At 36.0% G+C, this 13,293-nt stretch overlaps 1 protein-coding gene across 3 annotated transcripts in view; it reads left to right on the top strand.

The window, feature by feature from the left end:
* Positions 1-12,438, top strand: part of FSTL5 (follistatin like 5) — an 812,142-nt gene extending 799,704 nt beyond the window's left edge. For all 3 annotated transcript variants that reach the window (XM_075544741.1, XM_075544740.1, XM_075544739.1), the window contains one exon: positions 11,736-12,438. In XM_075544741.1, coding sequence (XP_075400856.1) covers positions 11,736-12,438 — 703 coding nt within the window. The remainder of the gene's footprint in view (positions 1-11,735) is intronic.
* Positions 12,439-13,293: the final 855 nt, after the last annotated feature.

The following is a 13,293-nucleotide window of genomic DNA, read 5'->3' as shown; positions in this document are numbered from 1 at the left end:
GTGTGTTTTCATTTATATGTATGATAGATGTTTGATATTAAGTATAAGTGTTATTTCACTAATGTCTGGAAATTATATATATCTAAAGAATTGTGTGCAGGTACCATCGGCAAGGGGTGGATTGTGATAGGTAGGTGTGTTGTGCCAACATGGCCAATGAACACATGTGAGATTAGTTGAAGGGTGTAGGGATAAATGGCTCAGCGGCCTTGCCTCTTTCTCTCTTGCTCTTTGATCATTGGACCAGTATTCGGCTGCCTTGCCTGTTCTGTGCTGCCACTGCAAGCTACACTACCCATGGGACACCTAACCCATAGACTATGTCACTGTAACTTGAGGTTCCTTCAATACTTGCTTTGCCATGCTACTGGAAGATTCATCTCTTGAGCTGGGGACTGTTGGACCAGTCATTTGGCTGACTGTTGGTGACCTGCCTTGCTGCCTGTGGCTGCATAACCTGAATTGCTCCGTGGAGGACGGACTAGCCCATGGTTCTCAAGACTTGAAGGACTGCTGGTGTCTCACAACTGTCTCAGAGAAGTGATTTGCACTGAGCCATTTGTACTGCTTTATAATTTAGTTAACTGTTTGTTAATTAAGTTATCTAGCTATCTATCTAAATATATTTAAAATGATTAGTGTCCTGGTTTTCTTTCTCTAGAGAACCCTGTCTAACACACTGAGTTTTGGAGTTTGCCGTCTTTGTCTGTGCTCTGGAATACTTTGTGGAGAATCCATGTCAGCTCTTCCCTGCATGCTTGGTAAAATTTCCTGGAAGCCTACTGGTCCAGATTTTTTTGGTTGGTAGTTTATTGATAACTGTATCTATTTCTTCTTTTGCTGTGGGTCTGGTGAAGTTCTTGACCTCTATCTCTGATAATCTAGGGAGGAATTGTTTTTCCAAGTACCGTATATAATCAAGTATAAGCCAAGCCAAATATCAGCCAAGGCACCTAATTTTACCACAAAAGTTGCATAAAAATGTGCTGGAAAAACTCGGCTTATATACGAGTATATATGGTATTTGTGTATATCTTATACATTATTGACTTCATCAGAAACAGACTGTCATAGTACTTCGTGGTCATCCTTTTAATCTAGTTGGGGTCTGTTGTGATTTCCCCAGCTTCATCCCTCATCCTGGCTCTTGAGAATTGCTCCTTCCTTTCCTTGGTTAGGCTTGCCAGCTGTCTGTTGCTTCCGTCGATCCTTTCAAAGAACCAGCTGAATTGATTTTTTACATTGTTCTCTTATCTTCCCACTTGTTTAACTCTTCCCTGATTTTTACTTTTTTATTCTTTTTTTTTTTTTTTTGCTGTTGGAGGGGTTGTTCTGTTGACTCTGTTCTTGTTGCTGGAGCTTTTTTGATCTCGTATCAGTCATGTCTCTCTTTTTACCATATCGGTGCTTAGTGCTATCAAGATACCTTTGATAACTGCTTTTGCTGTGTGGCATAGGTTTGGGTACGTTGTATTCTCATTAATTTCTAGAACCTTCCTAATTTCTTTTCTAATATGAGCCAGGATCCATTCGTGTCGCAGAAGATTGTTATTCATCCTCCAATTGTTTGTCCTTGCTTTTCTGGTTGTCCTTTTGTTGATCTCTAGCTTTATGGTGTGGTGGTCAGAGAGGGATGTCTGAATAATTTCTGAAAATTGATTTGTATTTACTCAGGCTCAATCTTTGTCCCAGCATGTAGTTTATTTTAAAAAATGAGCCGTGTGTACTTGAAAGGAATGTGAATTATTTTTTTTGCATGTTTTCTGAGCCAGTATACTAGCCTATGTATTTTAATGGATGAGCTGTGGCCATTGATATTCAAAGTTATTATCACCTTCCGTGGATTCTTTGATGTCACCTTGTACCTTTTCTGTAGGGTGTTTTCCTATCTCCTTTCATATCAGTGTGCTGTATTTGTGTGTACGGCTCCTTGGTAATTGTTTTCAGTGCATTGGCTTTTTGGTAGAGTTGCACTATTTGGGGGTCTCCTACTTGTGCTTTGTGAATGAATGTTTGTCTTCTGACCACATTGAGTCGGAAAGGATTTTCCACAGGGTTGGGTGTGTTAGGGTGTATTCTTTGAGTTTTCCTTGTCCTTGAAGCCTCTTACCTCGCTGTTTATCTTAATAGATAATTTGGCAGTCTGAGGATTCTTGGAATGGCATTAAAAAGACATTTTGTTAACATTTTTGGAAGATTGATTGACAAATTATAACTGACTTTGTTTTACATTCATTTCTTTCCTCCACCTCTTTATTCAAAATCTATTTCTAAGTGCTTATCCATTGATTCTTTATCACTCTGATCCTTATATTAATTTCATAAAACATATTGTAACCAAATAACAAAATTGAGGTTATTCTTTTTACCTATATATGTACAATTTCCAAAAAATTTAGCAAAAATAATCTTTCAGAATTTATTTTAAAATTAAATGTCTGTTTGTGTCTCAAATTTTTATCCTCTTCAAAAAGAAGTAGAGGATTTCAGTAGTTGATATAAAGCCTCTAGTGTATGTGGTGTGTACAAACCTCTTAATCATTTTCATATTCTTTTCTCCTTGTTAGTCACTAGAAGTGATAGATTTTTAGATTGCTCTCTAGTGAACCAAGCAACTATATATCCTAAATATATCATTTAATTGTGTACCCTTTTCTTGATTTTCCCTAGAAAAATACAGCTCTACTTGTTAGAACAATATAATAACAGTAAATGAAGGGATTCAGAAACTGATCTTTTAAAAAAAATTTTAAGAATAATTAGAAAATTTTAACTATGGAAAATAGTCATGCAGCTTGAATATTTAATTTGAATTTCTCTAATGTACTTATAAAAGTCATTTAAGAGGACATCCTGTGTTTCTCTCAGCTTTTTAAATCTTTATTTTGAAAACAGAACCTTCAAAGTACTATGATGATATTCCAAATTCCTGTAAACATTAAGAGTATTCTGAACCGGTCCTTTCTCTCTTTGTAGAGGGACATCAGAAACACTTGTAACATTTTATAGTATCACCCTTGTCTCAATTATGATTGTGACCACATCTTAAAAGAGCATGTATATTTATGAGCTATTTATGTAAAGTCAGATGGAAACCAAATTTTCAGGTATTTGGGTAGAAACAGAATTCAACCTTTGTTCATAAGTATTAATCTGGGGTAATAGAAAATAGAAAATAGAAAGGAATTCATAAACAGTGACACACATCAGAAATATGGTTCACTGTGTCAGCCGTAACACAATTGAATGGATGGGTTTCTGAATTAAAATTTTAATAAGGACAATTATGATTTCAATATCATTTTCTTTCATCATTTCATACCATATATTTGGGAGAAAAAAGCAGATGTTCATCTATATCAAGAAGATAATATGTAATATGTAGATAACATATTTTTATTTTAAAAATATTACAACTATTGACTATATGTTTAGGATATAGATTTTTCTGAAGTAAAATCCCAGCAATAATTCTGAGGGCTGTTCAAATTCCTGTGTTTGGGGATTTTATTTCAATATATAGTATTCTAAAACTTGGGACATCAGAAAGCTTTGGAAAATATGCCTGTTTTTCATGTGAATTGTAGCAGGGTTGGTTTTTAAAACAGGATACAGTATCTGATTAATTGAATGTCACTTCTAGATCTCATTTGCATCTGTTAGTTGGGTAGGGGTGGCTTATTTGAACTGTGGAGAGCCATAAATGATAGAAATGGCCCTCATAGCCCATGGGTTAAGGACGGGGCTTCTAATTAAAAGGTCAGTATTTCAAACCAGCTGCTCCATGAGATAAAGATGTGGCACTGACCTTCTGTAAAGATTATAATCAAGAAAATCCTGTGATCCAGTTCTGCTCTGTCACAAGAAGTTGCAATTTGTAAAAAATCAACGCAATGTCAACAAGATGATTTTGAGGCAGAATAAGATTCACATTGTAGAGGAAGTATCTGCCCACTTTTCAACACCTAGTATAGAAATTGAACTTTATTGGTAAATATTAAATGTCAACAATAACAAAAACTACCTAAGAGAGCAGTTAAGAACTCTGGGGACAGGCAGATAGTGCATTAAGAACAAGAAGATAAGGAATGTTTGTTTTCCATATCCAACAGGGTTCATTCATTTAAAATTTGGGGCTTTATGGGATCATATGAGGGCATTGCTTTAGGCACTGACCAGGACAAATTTATTTGGGGCATTGATTGCAATCACGAGATGCCTTCCGATACTTCTAAGATGCTGCATCTGAAACAAGAAAGGAGCTAACATCAGCTAACACAGGATGCCAAAGACAGTACGATGGCTTTGTGCAACTCAGTGTGACAAGACATCTTTGGATGCAGTTGAAGTAAGCAACCTGGGAAACTCTTCATTACACAAGTACAACCTCTTCATTGCAGGAAACACAAGCCAGACGTAGAGCACTCAGAGTTCTTCGGGAAATTACTCTTTATCAGCGCTTATGATGTCACAACTATACATCATTCTACCTACCTGTTCTTTCTTTCTTTGTCACCCCCCCCACCCCCGCCTTTGCAAGCATTTTTAATTGCTATGGCATAAACTTTTGTCTGCAATTCCCAACATTATTAGATGTCACGGTCATGAAATCAGATGCAAAATTGTCTTTGATTTTTTTTTAGTAACAATTGTCGAATAAACTACGTAGCCATTTGAATGACATGATCTGAACAGAGTATAAGTTCACCAATACATAATTGCCTCCTATCAGTAAGTAGTGTAGCAGCTTCTCTCAAGAAGTGGAATGAGGTAGATTGACTTCATTCTTAACACTGTGAGAGATGAAGCAAAGGAATGACTTGCGGAGTAGTAATTAATCCTTTTGGTACAGGTCAGAGTAAAAACATGATTTCTATTGCTAATGTAATACGTCTTACATTCATAAATGGGAAATCTGGAAACACTTTGGTAACAGTATGATATATAGTTATTTGAACCTTATGGAGCTACTTGCTACACAGAAAAGTTGATATTTTTTTTCTTTGGGGAATGAGGACCTAATTTATGGATTATAGTAATAATCTGTGTTTCTGTGGGAAATATTTTGGTGATCCATTGTGAGAAAATGATGCAATTTAAGGTGTAGAGAAACGACTTTCATGCTTTGAGAACTTACTCTATGCCTGGTAATGTTCACATACTAATCTCATCCTCTAGTGAGATCATATTATTGTTCCTTTTGCTAACTCAGGAGATTGAAATTCTTAGGATATAAAGAATTTACATAAATCCACTTATCTATTCCCTTGCAAAACTGGATGATAATATTAAGTCTTCCTGGTTTGCAAGCCCTTATCAGAGTTTTGGGGAGTAGGTGATAGTACCTTTTGGGGAACATTCTAATGGGACTGTATAAACAGATAAACCAAACTCACTGCCATCGAGTCGATGCTGACCCAGAGAGATGCCACTGTGCATTTTCCTGACCTTTGCTGTATGGGAGTAGAAAGCCCAGTCTTTCTCCCTCAGAGCTGCTGGTGGTTTCCAACTGGTAGCCATTTAACCAACATCTAACCACTTCTGGGTTATGAGTCGCAATACAAATGTTTTTAATTGCCTGGGGAGGTGTTTTTTTTAAATCCCCCACCCCTCCCGGAAAAGGGGGTTATAGGTCAAATAAGTTTGGAAACCTATGCCTTGCTTTACCCAAAATAACAAGTCCTCAGAGTATAAAACATTTCATGACCTCAGCTTCCAACATAAGAACAGCAATTATAGTTCAACTAGTTCATAAGTGTTATAATTATCTAGCATAATAACATTCAGAAAAGAGAGTAAATTGAGGGGGGATAAAACAGTACTCTTACTCTTTTAACAATAACCAATAAATCTTCGCAATGCCATGCATGAAGGCCACACTTTCTTTGTTGAATTAATTTCACCATAAAAAGTGTCAGTGCTCTAATTTTTTGTAGTTTGCATCTTTCGCTACACATTCTGGCAACTATTAGGCAAACTGAGTTAGTCCCAGTGCTGTGCAGAATTTTATTATACTAAGCAGGCATGAAAGTTGAGAACCTCGTAAATATTAATCAGAGACTAATGAACAGTGGGACAATTCCGAAGATCAATCTGCACTAGTGGGAAATTTTGAATTACAGACGCTACTGCCTACCCAATAAATCAGGAGTGAAAAATTTAAGGCATTCTCATATATCTGCTTGTGCCTCATTCTCATGTAGCTGGATCTTAATCCCAGAGTAGCATGCAGCATCGATGCCAACATGGATGTAATTTTATCACCCCTCCCAGAGCATCTGCATTTTTAAACCAGATCATTTTTTTTAAACTGAATACTTTGGAAAGAGGCTGAATTGTACAGCAGAAAGCTTGACTACATTTTTCAAAGTCATAGTTAAAAAGTTCAGGAATAGTTACAGAGATCTCCTCTCATTCGTCCTCATTAGCATTCAATAATCATTGCCCGAAGGGACTAGAAGATTCAAGGTTAAAAGGAAAACTGAAATGCCAAACACTGATTGGCTTATGGCTTTTATTAAATGTGTCTAGCGCAGAGATGCCTCTGAGCACAAGTAAAATGTAAAGCAGGAGAAAAAAATGATACTAGCTGACATCATAATTTATACCAGAAATAATGATTAAACACTCATGTCTACATGCCTACATATCCTTAATGATTTTGTAATAATGGAAAAGTATCTCTTTACAACAGATGTAGTTAATTAATTATTAGGACCAGTCTGACAGGGATACTTAGAATTTGTTCAATACCTTTAATACTGAATAAAATATCATGGGACAGATTTGTCAGTTTGAGTTCTTTAATGCTTTAGTTTTCCAGGAGGATTAAAATCAGTGGAAGCCTGCTCTTGTTTCAGACATTAAAACATTAAAGGAAATAGAAATAATTTCTAAGAATCTGAATGCTTCTTTCTATCATTGGAAAGAGGACTATATTTTTATGCAGAGGAAGTATAATATGGGCTATGTTTACTGGGAGGACACAAACAAATGTTTTAGACTAGTACAAATAAAATAAGGCAGAAACAGTGAAGTCATTTTGAGATACATGAGAAATATTCTTTCTAAAATTCCTTTATTATGATATATCATACTCTCTTCAGGGACAACAAAAAGTTCTTCACAAATATTGAAATATAACTAAAATTCTAATGCAATGTCTCAGATATATGTAATGTAATAAAATGGAAACAATAATTTTATGTACACATTATGAATTACCATATATTATACTTAATATATGCCTTAAAGAAATTTATATTTATTAATTTGAATAAAATATGCATACGTACACATACTTTTTTCACAATTACTAATTATGAAAGATTTATATTTAGGGCATTAATTAAATTTAATTTTCTATAATAATAGATATATGAGCATAAGAGATTATTTTTATTTTGAGTTTGATATATATATGTCTTAAATGGGTTAAGTAGAAAAACTTAACCAGTGATGCTTATATGTACTAGGATGTACCAAAAAAAAAAAAAACCTCAGAATTTTTCCAAAGTTTTGTATTTACAGTTTTTTACAAAACAACCTTATCATCTTCAAAGCACTCTCCATTACACTTAATACATTTGTCAAATCTGTGATTCCATTCTTGGAAACATTTTTCAAACTCATTTGTTTGGATGGCTGACAGCACCTACCTCTTTTTTTTCCCTTCGTCTCTTCTATATCATCAAATTGCTGTCCTTTCATGCCCCTTTTCATTTACAGAGACAAAAAGAAATTGCAGAAAGTGAATTCAGGTGGGTAAGGTGCCCGGGGCAAGAGAAGCAAGCTGTTTTTGCCCAAAACTGGTGGGCCGAGATGGCTACATGAGCCGGTACATTGTCATGATGGCAAAAACAGTGCCCTGTCTACCACAAATCAAGCCTGTTAGGCAATCTTATCAGAACCTCTAAATAGAAAGATTAACAGTCTGACCTAGTGGAATGAACTCCAAATGCACTAACGCCTTCACCTAAAAAGAACAAATGGGCATCATCTTGATCTTTGATTTCACTTGACAAAATTTTTTTAGGTGAGGTAAGGATTTCATCTTCCGCTTGTTTGCTTGATGTTTGTTTTGGGGCTTCTAAGACTAGCACCGTGTCTTGTCATCAGTAATGACGTGGGGATAAGTCTGGGTCCCATTGAGAAGTTCTTTCAAAGCATGGCATGTTTCTAGTCCATGATCTTTGTGCTGGTCAGTCAGAACCCTAAGAATAAATTTCACAGGCACCTTTCTTATTCCCAAATATTCTGTTAAAATTCACCAAGCCACGGTAACTTTCCCATCTCTTTAATGGTCTGCTCTCGGTCTTTGGGCACAAACGCATGTATTTTGTCAACATTTTTGTCTCTTTGGGAAGTTGGCTTACATCCAGAACCAGGTTTGTCATCAATGGACATTTCACCTATTTTGAAACGAGAAAACCACTCGTACACTTGAGTTTGTTCCCACAGCACTATCCTTGTAAGCTGCGCTCAACATCACAATAGTTTCTGCAGCATTTTTCCGGAGCAGGAAACAAAATTTCAAAGCCGCATACTGTTCTCTTATATTGGCCATAACAAAAAAATGAGGTTCTAGTGAAACTGCTTCTGTGAAAAAATTCACTGTGACCAAAGAGAAGCTTCCCAGGCAATACAACTAGGTGCACTAACTCCCAGTGAGTTGCTCAATGCCTGCCTATTGGGAAAAATGCATACTATGAAAGCTCCACCTAGCAAAGCTTTTTCTGTTTGTTTTTTGAGGGGGGTACTATATACATATTAAAATGTTCTTTCTCGCTCTCTCTCTATATATATCTTTATAAATACATTTTTATAAAAACAAATATTCTTAATAAAATGGCTCTTCTATATATATATGTATACATGTATATATGTACACATATATAGAAGAGACAGTATGTATACATACTATATATATATATACACACACACATATACAATTTCATCAAGAAATGTCTCACACAGTTGTGGATGGGCTAGTCCAGGCAGCTTTCGAGTCCATGGGTCAGGTGTCAGACTGGAGGCTTCTCCTTACTTGAGTACTTGTGGGGGTTGATGAATCCAAGTTTGACATCACTAGGTGGTGACAATAAAGGAAGAGGAATCTATGGTTGGCAGGTCAAACGGCAGCCACTGATGACTTCCAGAATTGGCAGGTGATATTGAAGGCTGTTGACTCAAGTCCAAAGAATTAAAGACCAGTGAGTAAGTCAGATTCAGGCCCAGCAAAAGACAAGCAGGATTGCCCACAGAATGTCTTTAGATTGGAAGCAAACTGCACTCCAAGGGAACTTTATTTATTTATTTATAAATCATTTTATTAGGGCTCATGCAACTCTTATCACAATCCATACATACATCAATTGTGTAAAGCAAATTTGTACATTCATGGCCCTCACCATTCTCAAAACATTGGCTCTCCACCTAAGACCCTGGCATCAGCTCCTCAATTTTTCCCTCCCTCTCCACTCCCCACTCCTTTATAAACGTTTGATAAGTTATAAATTATTATTTTGTCATATCTTGTACTGTGCAACATTGCTCTTCACCCATTTTTCTGTTGTCCGTCCCCCAGGGAGGAGGTCACAGTAATCAGGTCCTTGTAATCAGTTCCCCCTTTCCCACCCAGCCTCCCTTCACCCTCCCAGTATCGCCACACACACCACTGCTCCTGAAGGGATCATCAGCCCTGGATTCTCTGTGTTTCCAGGGGAACATCCATTAATTAATTGAATAAGAACTCTAACCTCAGTAAGGGTGCATTCCACACTAATCTTAATACAACTGATTTTCCAACTGTGGAAACAGATGGAAACAACTGTGTTTCCATCATGTCATTTCAGGCCATAACACACCACTGAGAGTCTTGGTCAGGCCATATAACACACCACTGAGAGTCTTGGTCTAACCAAACTGAGGCAAAGCAGAATGGCCACAGTATGGACCTTATGTTTTCATGATGTTTAACCTGTAGGCATCATAGTTTTAAAGTATATATGTAAACAGCCAAGTTTGCATAAATATTTATGCGTGCAGGAATGAGCGTACTGGAAATTATACATTCCCAATGAAATACACAATTAGCTATCTTCAGGTTATTTGTTTGTTTTGCTTTATTTAAATAAAACAAGATATTTTAATTTTCTCATTTTATGACCAGAATGAGATACCATTGATATTTATATTTATGGAGTTTTTAGATATATTATAGAATATTTTAATCAGTGCTATTAAATAAACCTAGCCAAAAGTCCATTTTACTTTTATTAGTCAATATTCAATTCTAATATAATTTTGTTCAGATCATCCTATTTTACTTATTTTATTTGATTGACTTATTTTTGCTTCTAAATCACCAATTTTAGGCGACAGTGTTTTAAACTATATACGTTCTCCAAAATGATTTGTTGCCATTGAATCAATGCTGATTGATAGTGACCCCCTGTGATTTTCCAAGATGGGAACTGTTCATGGGAGTAGAAAGCCGAGTCTATCTAACATGGAGCTGCTAGTGATTTTGAACTGCTGACCATGCAGATCACAGCCCAATGTGGAACCACTACACCACAGGGCTTCTAATAATGTAGGCAATATTTAGGATATTTTTTTAAATCACCGACTAAGAGAAAGAATATTAGAAAGAGGGACAGAGACCACCAACAGCACAAAAGCAATTATTTAAAAAGTACAGTAATATATATAATACACATTTTCCCTCTTAGTTTTAAATGACTTATTGATGATCCACTACACAGTTCAATGAAAATTCCCACAGGCCAAAAATAAATCAGATATATAAAGTATAAAATGGAATGGATGAACTGAAAATAATGACCAAAGATGATTTACATCTAGTTTGGAAGAGAATAATAAGCTCCTAGAAATCACTGAACTGCAGAAAACGAATCCAGAGAAAACAGTATAGTTGACTTCCTGAGGATGTCAGAGTGATGGTTGAAACTTGAAAGAAGTAGTTGGTTCTAACAGACTTAAAAAAAAATGAAATCCTTTGATTGGGGGCTTGTACAATTGAATAATTCTATAAATCATTACTTTCATGGATCAATGTAAGATAACTATAATTCTTGTATGTCATAATTATAAGGACATTTCAAAAGATTAATTAAAAATTCATTTAAAGGACAATGGGTGCTTTTAGAGGCTTTTTTGAAACCCCATTGAAGAAATGTATTAGAAAACAACACTACACACAGACACACACAAATATGCATCTATTAAGGTGTTCCTTTTGTATAAAATAAATGAGAGGCATTTCGATAATTATCTAAGTGGTGGCATTTGTCAGATAAATTTGATGGTGTTAAGACCATATAACAAATAAACAAAGTGAGTGAGTTCAATCAACATTTAAGCCTTTTATCCTTGCTGGATTTATTAGCAGTTAAGTAAGCTTTACATTATCAGAAAGTATCAAAATCATATTTACATTTTTTTGCTCTTCTGTGTAAAAAACAAAATCTGTTGTTCCAATTAACTAGATACATTGTTTTTAATGATTCTGCTTTCTACAACGTGTGTTATAATTGCTTGGCAATAATGAAGGAATGACCTAGAGAGAAGAGGAGTCAGTACGGTTTACAGTTGAATTCTAACATGCTTATGACATGCATTGCTGCACAGGCTGATGAATATCTGTCCACATGCATTCTCTCATGGTCATCACTCTTTGCTCTCCTGTCTAACTTTGTTTTTCCTCTTTGCAGGTTTGGATTTATTCTTCATAAAGATGAAGCTGCATTACAAAAAATTGATCTTGAAACCATGTCGTACATCAAAACAATCAGCTTGAAGGACTATAAGTGCATTCCTCACTCCCTGGCCTATACCCACCTGGGAGGATATTACTTCATTGGCTGCAAGCCTGATAGCACTGGAGCAATGCCGCCACAGCTCCTGGTGGATGGTGTAACTGACTCGGTCATTGGATACAATAGGGATGTCACTGGCACTCCATATGTCTCTCCAGACGGACACTATCTTGTCAGCATTAATGATGTGAAAGGTCTGGTGAGGATCCAGTACATCACCATCAGAGGAGAAATCCTGGAAGCCATTGATATTCACACAAATTTGCACATATCTGATATAGCGTTTCAGCCATCCTTTACTGAGGCCAACCAGTACAACATCTATGGTAGCTCTAGCACACAGACTGATGTGCTCTTTGTCGAGCTTGCCTCTGGAAAAGTTAAGATGATAAAGAGCCTGAAGGAACCACTCAAGGTAGAAGAATGGCCTTGGAATCAGAAGAACAGGCAAATCCAGGACAGTGGCTTGTTTGGTCAGTACCTGATGACCCCCTCCAAGGATTCTCTCTTTATCCTAGATGGACGACTCAATAAGTTAAACTGTGAGATCACTGAAGTGGAGAAGGGAAACACTGTCATTTGGGTTGGAGATGCCTAAGGCCCTGTTAGAGAATGGTTGACTAAGTTTTACAATACACTGCATTTAACCCCTGTTTAAATTTACAGCTTACCTTTTAAGATTTATATCCTAGATCATTTTAATTTATTTGGTTGACCCAAATGATATTGTTTGCTGCCCCCCCTAAAAAAAACCAACAAAATAAAACCCCACACTATTAGTACTATGGATTGATTAGAAAGATTTAGTACAATATTTAGTGAGAACCTACATCAATCAAAATAATCAAATTTATAATTATGTCTAAATCAACAAAATGGGGTTTTAAATACTTAAAAATTAAGTCAACTGCAGGGAAATTCAGATGAAAAAGAACAACTTTTTTGAGGGTAGTTAATTTTTTTTCCTTCTTCTTCTGTTTAGTATACTTGAACTAGAAATGAAATGTGCTGTGGAACCTTGAAATTCTTAATTCAGAATATTATGTCCTGTCCACTGTTTATAATCTTTTGTGCCTTGAAGCAATTGTCACACGAGGGAACAAAAGGCTACAAGGTCATCCAGTACACCCTCTCAACCATCAAATGCTTGTTACTAAAAGAGAAAAGATCAACATCTCTTGAGTCAAATCCTGCCTTCAGTCATTTGTGTCACCCTCAATAAAATGCCTCTTGAAGACATGAGTTGGCCTTAAGTTGTATCCAGGTGACAACCACAGTTTGACATTTGCTGTGTAATCTATGACAAATGGGGAAGAAGGGAGGAAAATTAATTGTGGTAAAATGTTTGTACTATTTTCTCTCCTCGGTTTGCTTTACATTTCTAGAGTGTGTATGTTTTTAATGCAGGTGTGCCTGGAATGGCAACTGCTTACAATTGTTTAGTAAGTAGATT

The sequence above is a fragment of the Tenrec ecaudatus genome, chromosome 3 (genome assembly GCF_050624435.1).
Source record: "Tenrec ecaudatus isolate mTenEca1 chromosome 3, mTenEca1.hap1, whole genome shotgun sequence".
Lineage (NCBI taxonomy): Eukaryota > Metazoa > Chordata > Mammalia > Afrosoricida > Tenrecidae > Tenrec > Tenrec ecaudatus.
Note: the sequence above shows the minus strand (reverse complement) of the source record. Positions and strands in the feature narration are given on the sequence as shown.